The sequence below is a fragment of the Helianthus annuus genome, chromosome 4 (genome assembly GCF_002127325.2).
Source record: "Helianthus annuus cultivar XRQ/B chromosome 4, HanXRQr2.0-SUNRISE, whole genome shotgun sequence".
NCBI lineage: Eukaryota > Viridiplantae > Streptophyta > Magnoliopsida > Asterales > Asteraceae > Helianthus > Helianthus annuus.
Window position 1 is genome coordinate 25,222,796 of NC_035436.2, and position 22,264 is coordinate 25,245,059.

The 22,264-nt window shown below is 38.7% G+C and overlaps 1 protein-coding gene across 1 annotated transcript; it reads right to left on the reverse strand.

Moving 5' to 3' along the window:
* Positions 1-276: 276 nt before the first annotated feature.
* On the reverse strand, positions 277-7,142 carry LOC110935980 (E3 ubiquitin-protein ligase SIS3). The gene is made up of 10 exons (XM_022178339.2): positions 6,917-7,142; positions 6,789-6,827; positions 5,533-5,599; positions 5,388-5,461; positions 5,163-5,301; positions 4,974-5,066; positions 3,861-3,935; positions 3,632-3,751; positions 1,848-1,961; positions 277-970 (listed from the first exon to the last, which is right to left on the reverse strand). Exons 1-10 carry the CDS (start codon positions 6,943-6,945, stop codon positions 563-565), a joined length of 1,158 nt encoding a protein of 385 aa, XP_022034031.1. The 5' UTR covers positions 6,946-7,142; the 3' UTR covers positions 277-562.
* Between the last annotated feature and the right edge of the window lie 15,122 nt (positions 7,143-22,264).

Consider the following 22,264-nt stretch of genomic DNA (forward strand, 5'->3'; position numbering starts at 1 on the left):
ATATGTATAGCTTTAATTCAAATTTCGAATCGAGTCGAATTTGAAATTATAAATTCATATTCGATTCGTATTCGATTTACTAAACTCGAATTAAATCGAATTCGAATTCTTGGTAATCGAAACGAATTCTTGATAATCGAATCAAATTAAGTCAAATTTCGAATTCAAACGAATTCTGAACATCCCTAATTGATAATGCCTACAAGGGAAAAAAATTTTAACTATACATGTTGGTGTTACTTCATTTCAATAATCATTGAAAATCATCTAAAACAATTCAAATATAACCGGTAGGAACGATACCCCCAACATGCTCGTTAACGATCATATGTTATTTTAGCAATTTGAAAATATTCCAAGCTTAACCAAAAAACTGTTCAGGTTACACCGATGAAGCGAAACAATTAACGAAAAATTTAAGCAAAACTCGAGCATATTCCAAAACCTATGAAACTCGAGCATATTCTAAGTCTTTTAAGCTTGATATATCATATCAAGCTTAACCTATAAAAGAAAAACCGGTAACAAATCTACAACTGGCCGAGATGACTATCAAAAACGGTCATTGTACACGCTCTCCACTTGTGTGTTGACCATGACTCTCCGATGGTTGACCTCCATTTTCGGCCATTTCCAAAGCCACATCCGAATCATTATTATTATTATTATCTGTAGAGCTAGCGTTAAGGTTGGAGTTGGAACTGGAATTGGAATTGGAATTAGAAGATGCTGCGTTTTCTGTGCGAAGTGGCATGAGAAAACTCTGCATTCTCGCGAGGTAACTTTGACTTTGGAGAGGAGGAGGAGGAGATGGTGATGAAAGGACGGTATCAGGTGGGATATTAGGCAGATCGTTTAGCTCGAGGTTGGGAAATACGGAACACCGACACCGAGGGCATTTTATGTTTAGTCTAAGCCATTTATCGATGCATGCCAAGTGGAAGTTATGAGCACACGGAAGCCCACGAACCTGAAATTCATTTTAGAAATAAAGATGCACTTTTATTATGGGTCAAGACTCGACATATTGGTAGGGATGCTAAACGGGTCGTGTTCGCGGGTTGGCGGGTTCAACCCGACCCGAACCCGAAAATTTTAGACGAACCTGAACCTGAACCCGAAAATCGTGTAACGCATATGAACCGGCACACGGCCCGAATATCTGCAGGTTGACCCGAACACGACCCGTTCAACCCAATTTTTTTTTTTATTTTTTGGTTTTTTTCGCAAATTAATAAATTAAAATTTTACTACAAAAAAACACAAATGTAAGTAATACAATTACATTTCAAGTGTAAAATCTTATTGTCAATTTCTATATTTACGTTGTGATTATGGCATAAAATATAATATAAATGGATTAAACGGGTCAACCCGCCAACCCGACTGGGTTGACACAAACCCGACCCGTTTAGCTAAATGGGTTCGTGGGTTCAACCTGAAACTGACCTAAACCCAAAACCCGCAAATTTCGTGTTAGGTTCGTGTCGTGTTAAAAATTTCACACCCCTACATATTGGGTCGGGTCAGGCCAATTTATAAACAATTTTGCCTTAATTTTTATTTTATTGAACATATAGAAATTTTTATGTGTTATATATGATTTATTTTATCAAACATATAGAAATTTTTATGTGTTATGTATGATTTAAAAGACTATCTTATTACAACGCTTTGAAGTTTTCTACATTTTTCAATACCTTTGTTTGACTTTTGACCTATTTGACCCATTATTTGAAAGTTTTTTTTAATCTATGTGGCCCGTTAGAGACAAAGAAAAGCCCGAATAACCCGTTTTACCTTTTGGTTTCGTGATATTTATAAGAATATTATGGCTTAATAATTACCTCATCCCCAACATGGAACTCTTCCAAACAAATCGGACAGTCACTGCAGTCGGTTGGAACCGCTTTCAGTGAGAACAGCGGGAGTTCATGAATTAATGCCTCCACTGCTTGCCTCTACATTCCAAAATTAGAAACCACTCGTCAAAAAAAGGTATAGAACTAATTAGAGGCGTCAATTTCGACCCATATACGTAACGCAGGCTGATTTGAGTTATATAGCTGAATTGGAAACTGATTGACCGGGTCAACGGGTTAGATGTTACCCAAAGTGTATTCACTATGTAACAAAACCTCCTAAATAGTTTAATTTCATAAATAAGAAAATCAATGTAAATTTGTAACAATATTTACAGATGAGTAAATTACGATTTTGGCCCCTGTGGTTATATCACTTTTACCCTTTTAGCCCAAAAAAGATTTTTTTTAACATCTGAGCCCCCAAGGTCTTTTTTTCTAACCCTTTTGGCCCCTAACACTAATCTCATCCATTAAATGTTAGGGGCCAAAAGGGTTAGAAAAAAAGACGTTAGGTGCCAAAAGGGTTAGAAAAAAAGACGTTAGGTGCCAAAAGGGTTAGAAAAAAAGACGTTAGGGGCCAAAAGGGTTAGAAAAAAGACGTTGGGGGATCAGATGTTAAAAAATTCTTTTTTGGGCTAAAAGGGTAAAAGTGATATAACCACAGGGGCCAAAATCGTAATTTACTCTTTACAGATTTTTGGCCATATTTATAAAAATCAACTATTCTTTGAGTTCAACAAAATAAAAGGAGATTACGAGTTTGTCCGATTCATTTTGAACCATACTAATAAAATACACATTCGGACCTGATCATGTTTTGGCACATTAGCCAGCCAACTAACTAGACCACCTATTTTTCTGTCTCTAGGAATAATAGAAATTTTAAGTGAGGCGCTTTAGAAAAGAAACAACAAATTCAAATTTTGTAGAAGTTTAGTTTTACATGGAAGGTCCTGTTTAGGGCTGCAAACGAACCGAACGAACACGAACAAGACCTTGTCCGTGTTCGTTTGTTAAGGAAATATATGTGTTCAGGAACTGTTCATGACCACTTGACGAACGAGATTTTATGTCCGTGTTCATTCGTTAAGTAAATGAATGTGTTCGTGTTGGTTTGTTAATTTTTTGCGACGAACACAAAGGAATATTCATGAACACAAACGAACACAAAAAAGCGTTCATGAACAGAATATATAAACACTGATACTTATTAAATATGTTATTCGTTGGAATTTTTTAGTATTATATAAAAAGTAAAAACACTAATGAACTATAACATAAACGAACACGTTACCGAACGCTCACGGACATAAATGAACGAACAAGACCTATGTTCATGCTCGTTCATTTATTAAACGAACTAACACAAACGAACTTCCCGTCGAACGGTTCACGAACTGTTCGCTGAACGTTCGGTTCGTTTGCAGCCCTAGTCCTGTTGGCTGTCTATTTTAAATACGTAAATATAACCCCGCATAAATCATTTGATTTCAAAATTTTGATTATCATTGTAATATATTAATACTATAGTTTTTTTAATCGTACTTGGAACATAAATTATTTGTAAAACTGTAGAAAAGAAAGGACAAAAGGCGCCAGTGGCAAGGCCCGACTTTTTTCGACCCGTAATAAAAATTGACCATTCGGACCGGAACCCGTTTTCACCCATCACCCAACCCGTCCCACGCGTCCATCTAGAAAAAAAAAACAAAAAAAAAATGCAAATATTGTACAAATATTAGTGCAACTTCCATTGCACGCAATACCTGGTTTTCAGACAAATAAAGTCCGGGATGATGTGGAACAGCGTCATGTTCCATGACTCTCATCTCTTGAGCAGCACTTTCAAATACCCGATCTGGCAGACGAATCATGTCAACCAACACCTGCAACATCTTCTTCACTCATTATCTCGGGACTTCAAAAGCTATGTCCTTATTGAATATATGGATAACACATAGATATAGATATAAAAACACACACGGTAGAGGTTACCCGGTATTCCGAAATCCTCGACACAGTTATCCCCAATTGAGCCCGTTCCAGATGAACTTTTCTTCTCGTTAACCACTGCATCAGAGGCCCGTTAATTGACAAAAATTGTAAAAATACATTTCAATCTTGGTTTTAAAAGACACGTCTGAGCTGCGAGGCGAGCTGGAAACAAGTTTGTTTAGTTGTATATAGAGCAGCGCCTCGCGTACGTGATGTGCACGGCTCACGCTTTGACTTTTAAACCATGATTAGGGCTGCAAACGAACCGAACGAACGCGAACAAGAGCGTGTTCGTGTTCGTTTGTTAAGGATCTATATGTGTTCACGAACCGTTCATGAACGCTTACCAAACGATTTTTTCTGTTCATGTTAGTTCGTTAAGGAAATGAATGTGTTCATGTTCGGTTTGTTAATTTCAGGTATCGAACCCAAACGAACGTTCATGAACAGAAACGAACACAAACTAATGTTCATGAACACAAACAAGCGTTCATGAACAACACTGATACATATTAAATATATTTGTCGGAATTGTGAAGTAATTAAATAAAATATAAAAATTGAAAAACTAATGAATTATCGAACACAAACAAATACGTTACTGAACGTTCACGAACATAAATGAACGAACGCGGTCACTGTTCACGTTCTTTCATTTAACTAAACAAACAAAAAATTTTGTTTGTGTTCGTTCATTTATTAAAGAGTAAACTTCCGTTTTGCTCCCTGTGGTTTGGTCACTTTAACGGTTTTGCCCCAAACCTTTAAAAATAGCCCTTTTACTCCCTGATGTTTTGGTTTTGTTGCCAATTTGCTCCCTGCGGGGAGCAAAATGGAAAAACAAACAATTTGGATGGAGTTAGAGGCGGGGAGCAAACTGGCAAAAAAACCGAAACATCAGGGAGTAAAATGGCTATTTCTAAACGTTTGGAGCAAAACCGTTAAAGTGACCAAACCACAGGGAGCAAAACGGAAGTTTACTCTTTATTAAATGAACACAAACAAACTTCCCGCCAAACTATTCGCTGAAAGTTCAGTTCGTTTGCAGCCCTAACCAAGATTCCAATGAGGCAAAAGAACTAATTAAGAAGAGAACAAATTACAGTATTACACCTTATTTACTAAATATATTGCAAGACATATAAGTCCCCCGTAGCTGAAAATCAACCATACGAGAAATCCCCATTTCTGATTCTTTTCAGGCAACTGCAAGAACGTAACCGCAATTATTAAACATTCATTATTTAACAATAAAATGGTTTTCTACTGCTTAACGACAAGAAAGTAAACGAACACACATACACATTTGTGTGCACTGGTGAACCATATCGATCCTGTAATGCTCCATGCCCATAAAAACGGATACAGAACCATATATAGAATGGATAGAACCACTAATCTTCCAAGAAAATACGCATCTCGTTGCTGCCGACCGTAATCCCTATCGCGTTTTGAAACAAATACCGTCGGTGGTCGATTATGAAATAATATTACTAACAAGATCTAATGAAGGTACGGAGAACTTACAATCCCATTTTATCTGCAAGACCACTGTCTACGAACATTAAGATCCGAAACACAAACACGACAGCGTAATCGATCTAATTTAAACAAACAGGCGTAAATTAAGATCTAAAAAAACACTTGAGAAAATGATATTATGTACACTCACCACTATCCACATATGCAATGGGAATTTGCAAAGATGGTATCTCTTCCAGCTCAATAGAACCATAACTCTGTTTCATTACAATGTAGGAAAGCAACAACACAATATCCTTCTAAATTCAAATAACAATCAATCATTTATTCATTTTAATCAATTTGGTAAACTCTATCACTATGCTACTTTTACGCCCCGCTTGCGGTATGCGCATGTAAAATGTATGTATGTGTGGGCCAGCGGGGGGCAAAAGTGAAAGTGCACTAATTTTAACGTTATTTTACTAATTTCGTGAAAATAACGTTAAAAGCTGAGGACGGTTAATCAGGCATCATGTAGTGGCGATGATAGCTGAAAGACAAAAGGGTACATGCACTAATCGGTCTTTGTCTAGATTGCTGAGTGTTATGTGCCTTATGTCCAAGGCTTGATGCAAAACTACTATACTATCGAGTCAGGGGTCTCACTGGAAGCAGACTCTCTGTTCCTACGGGGTAGAGGTAAGGTTGTCTACATCTTACCCTCCTCAGACCCTACCTTTGCTTTGCTATTGGTGGGATTTACTGAGTATGATGATGATATCACTATGCTACTTTATATAAAAAAAAAAAATTACTCACTTTTATTACAATCTCAAAGAAAACAACACAATATCCTTCAAAATTCAAATAATAATCAATCATTTTAATCAATTTTGTTAATTCTATCACTATGCAACTATATAAAAAAATTTATTACTTTGTTTAGTTACAATCTCAAAGAAAACAACAACAATCAGTCATTTTAATCAATTATATATATTTTTTATATTTTATTTTATTTTACATTAATTTTATTTTTCATTAATAATAGAAGCCAATGAATAGTGTTTTAAATTTTGTAAATTTAATCAGTATGCTACTTTATATAAAAAAATATTACTCTGTTTAGTTATAAAGCAAAAAAAATAAAATAAATAAATAACTAAATAAAAATAAAAATAAACAACACAGTATCCTTCAAAGTTCAAACAATAATTTATATCATTCCAATCAATTTTGTTTATCACCATAATAAAAAATTACTCACTTTTATTACAATCTCAAATTAAAACAGCACAATATCCTTCAAAATTCAAATAATAATAATACATTCATTTATTCAATTAATGATTTTTGCAAACTCTTATGACCAAAACTACTATAAAAATTCATAATACAAACCCTAAAAGAATAATAATAATCAGCAAAGTGATCACAGATTTCAATTCAAATACAAAAGGATACATACTAAACGCAAGCATTGATAAGAAGAATCCATCGTACCTAAACAGATTCAAAATTGAAGCAAATCAAACATATTATAATTGTGTAAATCAATAAGAGAAGATGAAGGAAGGAAGAAAGAAAGAAACCACTTGAAGTGTGCGCCTCTGATCGCCATAAATAATGATAAATTAGCGGAAAAAGGTAGGGTTTACTGGTAATGATTGATCGAAAATACTCATTGGAGAGTGAACAAGTGAATCTGAAAAAAAGAATTGGATGAAATCGAGCGAGAAAAAAGATAAAAGCGACTGAAATTTCCAAGATGGGAGCATCAAACATGACTAGTGGATGGAGTATTAGAATACTATCACATCGACTCATCCGGTTTAATACATGGGTTAAGAAACCGGTGGTAGCGGATCTACACTCGGGTATCATTGTGTCACGAACACCTGATCATATCAATTTCCACTAGGTAATAATGTATATACACCAATCAGAACGAAACCCATAAATCTGGAAAACCCTTCTTATGGGAATCGAGGTCTCGAAACCTCATCTCACCCGTAAAATGCCACTAAGCTAGAATACCATGGGCGGCGTCTACATGTTTAGTCGGTGGATGTTTGACAACTTTGTTGTGCTAAGTAATTAAGAGACCTGATCTATTATGAGGTAGCTTATGAATCTAATCTGTGAGAATATTTCAGAAACTTAGGGGTTGTTTGGCAACATCTAAATGGTTAAGTGTTGAATCAGTAAGAGATCTGAACCATTAAGTTGTGAACTAGTAAGAGGTCTAAACCATTAAGAGCATGTATAATGCTTAACCGTTCAGAGGCAAATGTCTGACCAATTCAGATTAGAGGTCTTAACCATTCAGACTCTGTATAAATCTTAACCATTCAGAGACAAATGTCTGAACCATTCAGACATCTGCTCGTGAAACAAACAGTCTGAACCATTAAGTGCTGAACCAATAAGAGGTCTGAACCATTAAGAGACTTATTACGTGGTAAACAAACAGCCCCTTACCTATTAAGAGGTGTCTTTTAATTTTTAAGTGATTCAAACATACTCAACTAGGGCTGTAAACGCACCAAACGTTCAGCGAACTATTTGGCGGGAAGTCCGTTTGCGTTCGTTCGTTTAACGGACATGAATAGAGATCATGTTCGTTCATTTATGTTCGTGAACTTTCGGTTACATGTTCGTTTATGTTCGATAGTTCATTAGTGTTTTTAGTTTTTATATTTTATTTAAATACTTCAAAATTCTAACAAATAGAATATTTAATAAGTATCAATGTATAATATATTGTGTTCATGAAAAGTTGTTTGTGTTTGTTGTTTCCATTTGTGTTCATAGACATTAGTTTGTGTTCAGTGGCACAACTTTTAAGGGGCAAAGGGGTGCACCTGCCCCTGTCAATGTTTCGGTTAGTAGTGTAATTTTTTAATTTTTCGTCCGAAATTTTTATAATTATATAGGTCCGCTCCGTCAATTATTTTTCCTAAAAATTTCTTGCCCCTACCAAGTTTATTGTCCAAAAAATTTATACATATTTTCGTATTGATTTAAAATAACGTGAAGAACGAGGCTATTAGTAATTTTTTATAATTGTTTTTAATTTTGAAGTGAGTTTAAATAAAGCTTGAAACTAGTTTTTATATGAACGAAACTTGAGGGTTCATTTTTTTCTTAACTAATTGATGTAGAAAACAAAAAAAGAACAATAAGTGAGGATAGAGGCACCCCATGTGTGTTGTTCGATTTCAATAGAAGGAAAAAAAAGGTTCGGTTTTCTTAAAACCTTCAAATCTTCAACCCTTAACCCTTCATCAAATTCGACGAAAATCAGGAAGAAATCGACCTGGATAGAGACGTTTAATCACAAATTTGAACAATGTAATCATTTCTTTTAGTTTCTCATTCACTATTGTTTAGTTCTAGAATGGTAGGTTGTGAACTAGGGTTAATATTGAATCGAAATTTTAGGCATTACTAGTGTTTTAGACCTTAATTGTATCATTGAACATGAGATTAACCTATGCATTGCATCTAATGTGATTATTGTTCAATGATTCCAAAATTAGGGTTTATAATGGTGGAATTGGGGATTTGGGGAAGACGATTAATTAAGGAAGAAGTATGGTGAAATTGTAGTTTAACCCAATCCTATTGATTGTTTTTTGTTAGGTATATTTTGGGAAAGGTCAAAACTATTTATTATTTATTTGGAGTTATTATTGTTTGCGTCACACCCCAACCGATGGCGGAATCATCGGGGCGCGGCACTAGGCGAATCAGATTGCTCAAGAGAATCCATAACGACTATATTGCGATAATATTCATTACATTTGTTACCCCGTACTAACAAACAATACAATCACATAAGTTATCACAGATTTCTTGTCCTCTCGAACAATTCAAATCCGAAAACCTAGATTTTAGGTGAGTTTCTAGACTTCCTAGCTTGATTTGATGTAGACTTCGACTAAACCTGCAACATACGTTAAAACATTGTCAATACAAAAGTATTGGCGAGTATACAGGTTTGATATGTAATAGCATATTAGATTTAAAAGTGCTGCGAATTTCCACATGCATAAACGTAATACACGAAATTGGACGAAAGTTAGGTCGAAAGTTGGCCCATTCGGATGGTTGGCTCGATCGAATGGCTATTCGATCGAATGGGCTGTTCGATCGAATGGGCTATTCGATCGAATGGGCTGTTCGATCGAATGGCCTGTTCGATCGAATGGTCAGTTCAATCGAATGGTCTGTTCGATCGAATGGTCTGTTTGATCGAATGACCTGTTCGATCGAATGGGCTGTTCGATCGACTGGCCCGTTCTGTTGTTTTCGAAAATTTTACATGCTTTCGATGGTTTTGATCGAGACGTTTTGCTGTAACGTGTTGAACAACTGAAATCCCATCAATTCCGACTTGTTCTAACGGCCGGGAATCACCCCGTTCCATCAGAACCAACCGTTCTTGGCGGTTTTTCCGTGTTTAACCCGAAACTGGTCGTCTCATCGTTAAGAATCAGATCTTTGACCAACACGACACTAACAATGAGTAGAAGGTCGGTAGAAGCTCAGGTTCTACCGTTTTTAAGTATAGATCTGATGTGAAAACCTTGATTATTCTTGCGGAATTTCTTAGATCTGAGTTGTTCTTGGTGGAATGAGGCCAACATTTGAAGTTCATAAGAACTTCATGATGACATCACTCTAAAACATCTCAAATCCATAACTTTTTGATTGGAAAACATAGATTTAGACGAGATTTATGTAAAATCGTATGGAAACCATTCGTATCTGAGTTGTTCTTCACGGGATGACATCACTCTTGAAGAACTCCATGGTGACATCACCCTAGAACACTCCAAATCCGTTGATTTCACGGTTAAAAGTCGAAAATCGAAAGGTAGAAAGATGAAAGAATGCATATAGATCAAGGAAGTACAAGATTTGAGTTCAAAACTTACAAGAATCACGAGAAATCGAGAGATTAAGGGGCTGGAACGTCTTGGTCGAGCAGCAGCAGTAACAACAAGTGTTTGGGGTGAATGAGGGGTATTTATAGGCAAGGGAGGAGGGAAAAGGAGAAAAACTAGGCTGGATCGGTTGGCCCGCTCGATCGGCCAGCCCAACCGATCGGCTGGCCTATCCGATCGGCCGGCCCAGCCGATCGGCTGGCCCGTTCGATCGGCCGGCCCAGCCGAATGGCTGGCCTGTCCGATCGGCCGGCCCAGCCGATCGGCTGGCCCGTTCGATCGGGCGGCCCAGTCGTTCGGCTGGTCCGTTCGATCGACTGGTGGCTGGCCTGTCCGTACGGAAGCCTTTCGATCCTCGTTTTTGGTGCGTTGCGATAGTTTGGGCCACGTTTTCATATATTTATATTGTCATTTATTTATTTATTATAATTAATCACGAAAGGGTCGCATATACGCATCTATATATCCAATATTCGGTGCGATGATCGAGTTACGCGTGCCTTCGAGTGCGTTCTTTGACGTGATGTGCCACAATGATTATCGGGGTACTACTTTGCCTGTATGGCCGTCATCGTCACGATGGCTGGAGACATGGTACTCTCCCGATAGTTTTGTTAGCGTTGCTTGTTTACGTTTTGACACCTCACGGTATCGAGGAGGATCGATTGAGTCCTCATTTAACATCATCGTGAGTGTTATGATTTATGAAAATAGATTTGTAATAGCGATAGAATATGCGTAATTATTCGATTATACTTCGATTTAGCGATATATCTGATATAGTTACATTATGATCCGAATCTCTGGTGTTAGGCGTAACGAGTGTATAGAGTAGTAACAACGCACGAAAGTGCTGGCTGTTACAGTCTCCCCTGCTTTAGGAAATTTCGTCCCGAAATTAATCCATTAGTAGGGTCGTAAGAGTTGATGCAAATGAGAGTGGCGATTAAAAGCGTCTAGATAAGCGAGCGATCGATTAAGATTCGACGAGCGAGAGTGGTGAGAAGATACGATTCGAATAACCAAAAGCGATAACACATACAAAAGCGATTCCATAGCGTTTTAAACTTTACAGATAGTCGATTAATCTTCGAAGATATTTAGGAAAATCCCCTCATGGCGTGGCGCTAACTGCATCGATGTCCACACCAGTGCTATGGGAAGGGTTTTTGTTAGTTTGATAACAGATTTTAAGTTATACATTTTAAAAGAATTCGGCGGCAAAATAAGTTTTAAGAGAATTTTCCTACAACGTGGGTTCGAGCTGAAACTCGATTGTCGAACCATCGTTTTCGGGAAGATTTCTTTTCGTCATTGCAAAAGTTTTAAGGAAAAACTGGACTTATGAAACTTCCATTGGGCACGGAGCTAAACTGATTCGATGTTTCCTCCATGTTGTAAGGAAATTTCACTTGTCCAACGGTTTTAATAAAATTTTATAAAAATTGGTTTTCTTTAACAATACGGAAAAATAATTTACATCGAGCCCCACGTGGCACTTTCCCACGAAAGTTTGTTAATATGATTAAAACAATTATATATAGGAAGTACCAACGGCGTATCCACCTTGTTTACCCATATTACCTCTGTTTCGTGTGGCGGTGTCACACGCGTCGATAAGACACAGATAGAATTTTGTTCCGTCGGTCCAAGCGATAGGATGCTAGACCGAGTTGTGAATAGGAGCGAGTCGGATGCAAACAAAGCATAGATAACGAGTGCGAGTAGTTCGATCATACGAAACATTGATATGGCACACTGGGTTAGATGATGATTGATATGTGATGGCGAACGACACGATTTTTTATTCGATTAATGCGATTTCGATTGCGAATGATGCAATTTCGATTTGTTTCCTCATAAAACCCACATGGCATGTTTCCACGGGAGTTGCTAATACGGAAAACACCACGTTTCCCATATTAGTTTTGTCTCGTGAAGCGATGTCATGTACCCTAATACTGCACAACTGCGACGACTCCCAAGTGATGAGCGATGATTTGTATAGTGATAAGCAATTCGACCCCAAATAAATGATAAGTGACGATTGTTGCGTTGCGAGTGATATGCGATTCGATTGAGTTGAATACACCACAACCATTAACTAATATTAGCCCGCATGGCCTTTTTCCACGAAAGTCTGCTAATATGGTTAAAACATCACCATGTCGTGCGTGCTAACATAACACAGAAAACACGTACATCAAAGTGGTAGCGACACGCGGTGAGAGTATCGAGTTGATGAAATAGGTGCGGAATGCGTTAAAGCGAAAAGCGGCGAGTGATTTTCGATACTCGTTTAGCGATCCACAATAAGCGATCCACACCAAACAATAGAGGTTCACACGACGGTCAATAACCAGCGTTAGAGATTGCGAGATAAACACATGAGGCGATCGTGATTTCGAGCCACATATCGAGTGGTTTTGATTGCGAGATAGATCTAGCAAAACTGCGATTGAGTTAGACTTACGACCGTCTTGCGTTGCTCCAATTGCTCTTCGGGGTGAACTTAGCTAAGTCCATCGATGTGGCAATTGCGTTGCGTATGCAGACTTACGAAAAGTCTCGCAGGGATGCGATTTAGTTTTGTTACGCCTTGCGATTGATTTGTATTGTGTCGAAAATAACCATTATAATATATTAGGTCTAATAACGTTCAACTCCACATGGCACTTTCTTCACGAAGCTTCGGTAGTATGGTAAAGCACACCTTGCGTTACCCCTACTACTTATGCCCCGTGCTTTGGTGTCACACTTTGTTGACATGGCCAAGACCCTTGACCATGCTTTTAAACGTTATGGCACCATTTGAACTTCACTACGATCTCCGTGCACTGACCAAAGTAATCCCATGTGCACCCGCGATTAGTTGTTCCTTGTACGTCTATCGTACCTCGTTCTAAGAGTGTTGTAAGGGTAAAATACATTATATAGTACATAGTGCTAGCATTTAGATGGTGCTCGAGTATAAGAGAAATAGAATCCACATGCGACGATAGATGAAATAAGTTCCACACATAAAAGAAAACGATAGCGACGAGTCGTATTATTACAACAACATTAGAAGCAAGACAACGTTGCTGTGGAGGACACCTGCGGAGACTGCGGTTGTTGCTGACTTCCTTCAAAGTTGCGGTCCTGCGTGGCAGTGCTGTGTGTGATGACCATACCCGTTGCAATTTGTGCAATAGCGACAATTTACTTCAGGCGGGTGATGATACGTGCACGTGAAACACAGGGGATGAGGCCCATTGTAAGCACGTTTTGGTTGAACTGGGACTGCTTTGAGAGGTTCTGGTTGCGGCAGTCCAGTTGTTGAAGAGTCTAGGCTCACGGGCTTTTGTTTGCGGCTAGGTTGTGCTTCCTGAGATGATGCAATGTCGTTATCGGATTCGCCTGATGATTTGACGGAGACATTGTCGGAGCATTCCTTAGAAGAACCTTCAGAGGAGTGGTCGGATGATCCATCGACCGATTATCCAGAGGAATCGTCGGATGAGTTGATGATGATTGCTTGATGAGCTTGTTTGACATGCTTCTTGGAGAAGAACCCGTCCAAGACTCGTTTGCTGTTGATTTCTGCGGCTAAACGGTAGGCTTCTTCGATGGTAGTGGGTCTTGCAGCTTCAACAAAATCACCCACACACTCAGGTAAGCCGCGGATGTACTTTGGAATGGCTTTCTCTGGAGTGTTGACTTGACTTGGGCAGATAGTACTAAGCTGCTTGAACCTTGCTGTATAGCCAGCATTGTCACCTTTGGTTTGCTTGATTTCCCAAAATTCGTTTTCTAGCTTCTGGACTTCGTGAGGAGGACAATATTCTTCCTTCACGAGTTCCTTCAGCTCATCCCAAGAGAGGGCGTAAGCTGCGGAGATCCCACGTTTGTTGCGTTCGGCGGTCCACCAGTCGAGTGCTCGTGGTTGAATTACCCCGGTAGCACAAGTAGTACGGAAACTATCAGGACACCTACCTTGTCGAAGGGTGACTTCGATAGAATCGAACCACTGGAGTAGTTGGGTCACACCTCCTTCACCTGTGAATTCCATCGGGTCACAGGCTTTGAAGTGTTTGTAGAGGAAAGTAGGTTGCGGCTCTTCCGTCTTAGAATCCTTCGCGGCTCGAGCGTTGCTGAGAGAGTGCACTTGAGTGACAATTTGAGGAATGAGCTTCACCACTTCCTTGGTCACAAGCGAGGCAATCCTCTTATCGGCGCTTCGTTTGGCTCTTCTCCTAGCTATTCGTTTCGAGATAGAGTTGTTGGAAGGCATCTAGACCGAGAGGGAGATTTGGAATGAGATTCGATCATAATGATTTCGAGTTTACGATGCGATCGAGCGCGATCGAAACTTGTAATGTGCAACAGACTTCACATATGCGCCACATAGGAGACACGAAACTTCCTAGATTCTCACACAATGTCTTGATTGTACTTAGATATAGATAGTAGTAGTTTATACTTACACACATATTATGGTTTAGAATGAGATAGGAGTATTGGGCAATTAGACATTGGTTTTGCTACGAACATTCGGTCTTTGTATTGGATTGCGATAGCTGTGCGAGTTGTGCGTTTTGTAAAACAGGGAGCGAAAATTGATAATCGTAATTAAACACATAAAACGTAACTAAGTTTATCAAATCGAAAAATTTCGGCGGGTCATAGGCTTAGTAAAGTACTCGGAGTGCCTCGGGTGTTTAGGCGTCGACTACCCAAGGTAACCCAATCACACCCAACAAGTTCGTGGACACGCGTTGACTTTGGAGATTTATGCTTCCACTGGGATGCAGCTCATGGCGTTCATCCTCCTAGTCATCGCGTGGCTCGAGTCATTGTGATGGTCGAGTCCCTGGTGAGAGCTTTTGAAAAATATTTTAAGGAGTAGAACGGTTAATTAAGGTACGGGCTTCACCCCTGACTTAACAGTTTCGTTCCCAGTTGTGGTTGTGCTCATCGAATGAATCCGAGAGCTCCACTAAAATTTCGAAATGGAGGCTTTCGTCGAGGTGTGTATGTCACTCCTCACTCAGCGAAAGATACTCGTGCTAGAAAAATGCCTGAGTGAGCAGTCCAATCGAGAATTATTGGTTTTCACACCTGGTCTCGGCTGGATCGCTCGGTTGTGAAATGCGAGTATTTTCGAAAACGTGTGTATTGTGTCCGCCTTAGGAAAGGCTTGGTAGTATTCCAGCCTTAGGAAAGGCTTCTTCGTGTGAAGTTGTAGTATGCGGGGTTCACACAAAGTCATAGTTTTTGCAATTTCGATCAAAAGCATCAGGTAGGCGCAATACAAACCTTACTGGGTTCGTACGAGGCAGCCTGTGGGTGCTTAGACTATAGACTAGGTCGTTCTCTAAGACGTCGACCCGGACTAGGTCGAGTCTCGCCTAATTCCCTATAGTTATGGCTCTGATACCAATCTGTCACACCCCAACCGATGGCGGAATCATCGGGGCGCGGCACTAGGCGAATCAGATTGCTCAAGAGAATCCATAACGACTATATTGCGATAATATTCATTACATTTGTTACCCCATACCAACAAACAATACAATCACATAAGTTATCACAGATTTCTTGTCCTCTCGAACAATTCAAATCCGACAACCTAGATTTTAGGTGAGTTTCTAGACTTCCTAGCTTGATTTGATGTAGACTTCGACTAAACCTGCAACATACGTTAAAACATTGTCAATACAAAAGTATTGGTGAGTATACAGGTTTGATATGTAATAGCATATTAGATTTAAAAGTGCTGCGAATTTCCACATGCATAAACGTAATACACGAAATTGGACGAAAGTTAGGTCGAAAGTTGGCCCATTCGGATGGATGGCTCGATCGAATGGGTTGTTCGATCGAATGGGCTGTTCGATCGAATGGGCTGTTCGATCGAAGGGGCTGTTCGATCGAATGGCCTGTTCGATCGAATGGTCTGTTCGATCGAATGGTCTGTTCGATCGAATGACCTGTTCGATCGAATGGGCTGTTCGATCGACTGGCTCGTTTTGATGTTTTCGACAATTTTACATGCTTTCGATGGTTTTAGTCGAGACGTTTTGCTGTAACGTGTTGAACAACTGAAATCCCATCAATTCCGACTTGTTCTAACGGCCGGGAATCACCCCGTTCCATCAGAACCGGCCGTTCTTGGCGGAATTTCTTAGATCTGAGTTGTTCTTGGTGGAATGAGGCCAACACTTGAAGTTCATAAGAACTTCATGATGACATCACTCTAGAACATCTCAAATCCATAACTTCTTGATTGGAAAACATAGATTTAGACAAGATTTATGTAAAATCGTATGGAAACCATTCGGATCTGAGTTGTTCTTCATGGGATGACATCACTCTTGAAGAACTCCATGGTGACATCACCCTAGAACACTCCAAATCCGTTGATTTCATGGTTAAAAGGCGAAAATCGAAAGGTAGAAAGATGAAAGAATGCATATAATCAAGGAAGTACAAGATTTGAGTTCAAAACTTACAAGAATCGCGAGAAATCGAGAGATTAAGGGGCTGGAACGTCTTGGTCGAGCAGCAACAGTAACAACAAGTGTTTGGGGTGAATGAGGGGTATTTATAGGCAAGGAAGGAGGTAAAAGGAGAAAAAGTGGGCTGGATCGGTTGGCCCGCTCGATCGGCCGGCCCAACCGATCGGCTGGCCTATCCGATCGGCCGGCCCAGCCGATTGGCTGGCCCGTTCGATCGGTCGGCCCAGCCGAATGGCTGGCCTGTCCAATCGGCCAGCCCAGCCGATCGGCTGGCCCGTTCGATCGGGCGGCCCAGTCGTTCGGCTGGTCCGTTCGATCGACTGGCCCAGCCGTTTGGCTGGCCCATCCGTACGGAAGCCTTTCGATCCTCGTTTTTGGTGCGTTGCGATAGTTTGGGCCACGTTTTCATATATTTATATTGTTATTTATTTATTTATTTATTATAATTAATCACGAAAGGGTCGCATATACGCATCTATATATCCAATATTCGGTGCGATGATCGAGTTACGCGTGCCTTCGAGTGCGTTCTTCGACGTGATGTGCCACAATGATTATCGGAGTACTACTTTGCCTATATTGCCGTCATCGTCACGATGGCTGGAGACATGGTACTCTCCCGATAGTTTTTGTTAGCGTTGCTTGTTTACGTTTTGACACCTCACGGGTATCGAGGAGGGTAGATTGAGTCTTCACTCAACATCATCGTGAGTGTTATGATTTATGAAAATAGATTTGTAATAGCGATAGAATATGCTTAATTATTCGATTATACTTCGATTTAGCGATATATCTGATATAGTTACATTATGATCCGAATCTCTGGTGTTAGGCGTAACGAGTGTATCGAGTAGTAACAACGCACGAAAGTGCGGGCTGTTACAGTTTGTCCCGACCCGAACATATAATCTGAAACATAACGATAGGAAAAAACAAATTGGGTTCCATGACTTTCCGCCCCCGTAGAACTGACAATTCAAGCTCCGCCACTGTTTGTGTTCATCAACGTTCATTGCCTAAATTAACAAACCAACACAACCACATTCATTTCCTTAACAAACGAACACGGACATAAAATCTTGTTCGGTAGGTACTCATGAACCGTTCGTGAACACGAATATTTCTTAACAAACGAACACGAACAAGGTCTTGATTGTTTGATCGGTGTGTTTGCAGCCTTACACTCTACCTCTAATATATTCAGATGTAGCTTCTTAATGAAATCATTAGGAGACTACACAACCCCTTTAACACAGGTTAAATAAGTCAATGTGAATGAGGACATATATAAAGAAAGTTAAACCTTAACATAATTTGTTTATTAAACAAAATTAGAAATAATACCTTGAAAGCTGATTGCTAGTTATTCTCATATCATGTTTAGACCATATCAGAAATTACTATCTATAGTATTGAGTTTTGTAATGTCGTGTTTAGACTATGTCAGAAATTACTTTATGTAGTTTTGAGTTTTGTAATATCGTGTTTAGACTATGTTAGAAATTACTATATGTAGTTTTGAGTTTTGTAATATCGTGTTTAAACCATATCAGAAATTACTATCTATAGTTTTGAGTTTTGTAATATCGTGTTTACACTATGTCAGAAATTACTCTATGTAGTTTTGAGTTTTGTAATATCATGTTTAGATTATGTCTGAAATTACTATATGTAGTTTTGAGTTTTGTAAATTGCAAAAGTTGTACTTCACTTCGTGACACATAAATTTACCTTGTATGATCACTTTATTATTTTTTTCGAATTTTACTGTACCTTTAATAATTTATAACGTTAATTTTGTTCTGTAACTTGTAAGTAAATTTTTTTAATGTATTTGAACATCTGCATGACGTGTTTATTATTAGTTACTTTTAATATAAGTTTTGTTAAAAACCGAGCCGCATATTGTATATAGTTTGATTAGTGATAAAAATTAGTGGGTTACCATTTGCCTTTCGCGGGTTTGAAATGTAAATAGAAATATGCAAATCGCGACGAGACATTTTACATGGCGATGAAATAAACAACGTCGCAATGGTATACTCGAAAGTCACGGAAAAGTTACGTTTACGAAAGTCAAGTTATTCAAACAAAATTTACACCAACATGTATATAAAGATAAACATGACGGCCACCATTACAACGGTTCAGTTTAAAAGTAGATATAAAGCAGTGGCGGAACCAGAAATTTTCTTATGGTGTTATTTTTTATGGATACCCCGATTTATAGTAACCCGGAGTCGAACTTTTTGGATCGGTTCGGATCTAGTCGGGTCAAATCACATAATAAAAACAAATATCACAGTAAAAGTACAATGTCATTGAAAAAAACACATAATAAAATTACATAGTCGTTTGAAATATTGTAACACCCCAAAAATGTTTATTTCACTTAGGATAAAATGTAGAAGTAAATGGGATAGTGTTTAAAATTAATAAGTAAATGAAATCAAGGGGGGCCAAAGTCGTTAACGCCAAAAAGCTAGTGTAACATCCCAAAATGTGGTTTAACACTAAATAAATTAAGTCATGATAGTTCAAAATTAAACATTTTACAAGTCTCAAGGGGGTAATGTGAAATATTTTAAGTTAGTAAGGATTAATTAAGGTTAAACCAAAAACAATCCCCTGTACGTGTGCTGGGATCGATATAGGGCAGGGAAAAACAAGGGTTTTCCTTGTTCTTGCAAAAATTCACCAATTGACAAGGAGAAATCAAAGATTGATTACTGCATGTTCTAAAGTTTCAGCCATCTAAGCATATCTAGTGGAGTGGTAAGTCGAATTTCTGAATTTGGTGAATTTTAGAGAAAGGGGTTTCGACCCGATCATAAATTCGTGGTACGTTTTGTGTTAATTAGATGTTAGGGTTACTCCCTAGAATAGAAATCATGCTTGGTTCTAGTTTAATTGAAAGAAATCTTACAAAACTCATCTTGTAAAATTATGTCATGAATATGAAGATTATAGGAACTATGAATATATGTAATTTGATATGTAATTCAGTTTGTAGTACCCGAATGCTAGATAAATTGATGTAGATTAAGGGAATTGTAAGAATTAGATTGAGCAGTGAAGACATATAGGATGAAATAGCAACTCATGCTTTAAATACTTGTACACTATGCTTTATAAATATAACGCACGCTAGGTGTTCGATGAAATGCTTGAAAGAGTAATTATGTGTATATTGGAACGTGATGGAATGAAAGTTGTGGTACTAAACGGATGAATGAATATGTTGATTTAGGTGTGAAGGAAGAAGGTTCGAATTCTAAGAAATCGGAAGGATCACAAGACCGAGGGATGTTCCGTTGCATACGAAAGTTTACTTTTAATCGTTAATAATTGTATTGGACAACTTTTGTTATAATGTTTATACTATGTGGTAGCGATTATGGTGCTAGTAAACGAATAGCGAATCCTATGCGGATTTGTTTATGTTAACGAAGAATTATGCTATGTTATGCTAGTCGACCGGTTCATGTAACTAAGTCGACTAAGGATGTGAGGCCATCCGAATAGAACGGGTGGTCGTGTAAGCAAAAATCGTGATGCATGAAGTTCAATCCGTCATACGGATAGAACGAGAGGCTTATGTTGAAAGCAACCAACCCGTTATTACCGGGTTGTAAAACGATACGCTTGAATCTCTTTATGAGAATATAAGCTTACCCATTTAAATGGGTAAATCGAATGCATGATGATAAGAATGAATTCAATCGAATGCGGCTAATAGGTGGTATTGTAAGCAAAATAAGTAATGAGACTAACTTTTTAAAATTGTTGTTGAATGTAGGTAAATCCTCGACCTAGGCGTATGGACGGCTTGGAACGTGCACACTTGATCTACGCCCGCCTCACGCTTCTGTCACAAATTATTTTTGAAATGGGTTAAGCTTTTGGTCATATGTACTTTAAGTCTATGTAGTATGTTGATACCTTATCGTTGGGTAAAAACTTAGTAGTTGTAGTCATGTTGTGTCCAGTGTAAGCTTTGTTCGTTTTGGGAATTGTCAAGAATGTTAAACATTGAAGTTGGTTGCATAAAACAGGTGGTTAATGCTTTTAAACGAATGGGTCATGCCGAAATTTCCAAAAAATTTTCCTATTTATTTTATGTGTCGAATTAAGTAGAATATGGGGCGTATCAAGTTGGTATCAGAGCCTAGGTTTGAGGGATTCGAGCTAGAGTAACAACGAACTCAGACCAATGGCTCGCTCGAAAGTGTGCTCGTTCCAAGATCGCCGACGAGGTAAAAAAAATTTAAGTTTTGGTAAACGTAAGTATGCGTAGTAAGCTTATAATGTAGATATTGAAGATAAGTATTTTGTATGTAATGAGGGGATGTGAAATGGGAAGTTCCAGGAACTATATAGCTGAAAACGGCCCGAAAATGCGATAAAAAGGTGCTTAAACAAAGCTGCAGCAAATCGACAACAGACAAGCCGTCGCCGACGCCGCTGTTGTGCGTCGCCGACGCCCCCAAAATGGCTGACGGCCTAAGTTCCTGCCTACGGTGTTTTTCACCCGACGCCCATTTTTAGAAGCCGTCGCCGACGGACTTCCTTGCCGTCGCCGACGGCTAGTGTAAATCTAGTCCGCTGGTTTGCCTTGTTTTTCACATTTTAAGTTTCTGCATTATTCGAAAGCCTATTAAATTGTTGCGTGAAGTCCATATAAGGCCTCATAGATGTAGGTAACCACAAATAGTAATTTCGAGGAATGATCTCGGAGGAGACAAAGGGTAATGAGTTGAATAATGTAAACGAATGATGAAATCTTAAAAAGCGAGTAAAGTCTAAAATATGGGAATATGAATGAAGTAAAGTCGAACTTATGAAATATGATGTACTGAAAGCTTGTGTTAATGATGAATGAAAATGCTGTTTTATAGATGGCTGATGCAAGAAACACTAATGAAGAAGATGACACGACCCGTCAAGAAGTGTTTCACAATAGGGTCGCGGAGGTAGCGGAAGAGGTTATGCAAGCTAATCTTCCACGATTAGCTCAAGAAGTAGAGAGTCGGGTGTTGGGAGTTGTGGATGCCATGATGACAAGTAAAATCGAAGAGTTGAAAGAATTAATTGAAGGGTCTAAAGGTAAAGGCAAAGAACAACGATGCACCTATAAAGATTTCATGGCATGTAAGCCTACCACGTACGATGGTAAAATCGATCCAATAATGTGCCAAAGATGGATCTTAAGCATGGAGGCGGTGTTTAAACGAAGTCGGTGTGATAAGGAGGATCAAGTGATGTTCGCTACGGGGCAACTCACCTTTCAAGCGAAAGATTGGTGGGATGCTTATAGTAAAGAGATAGGTGAGGACAAACTTCAGACAATGACTTGGCAAGAATTGAAGGAACCCTTCATGAAGTACCATTGCCCTCAGTCAGCCATCGATAAAATTCAAGAAGATTTCTTACGCCTCCGACAGAAAAACGAGACGATAATGAGATATCTAGTATTTTCTTGGATAAG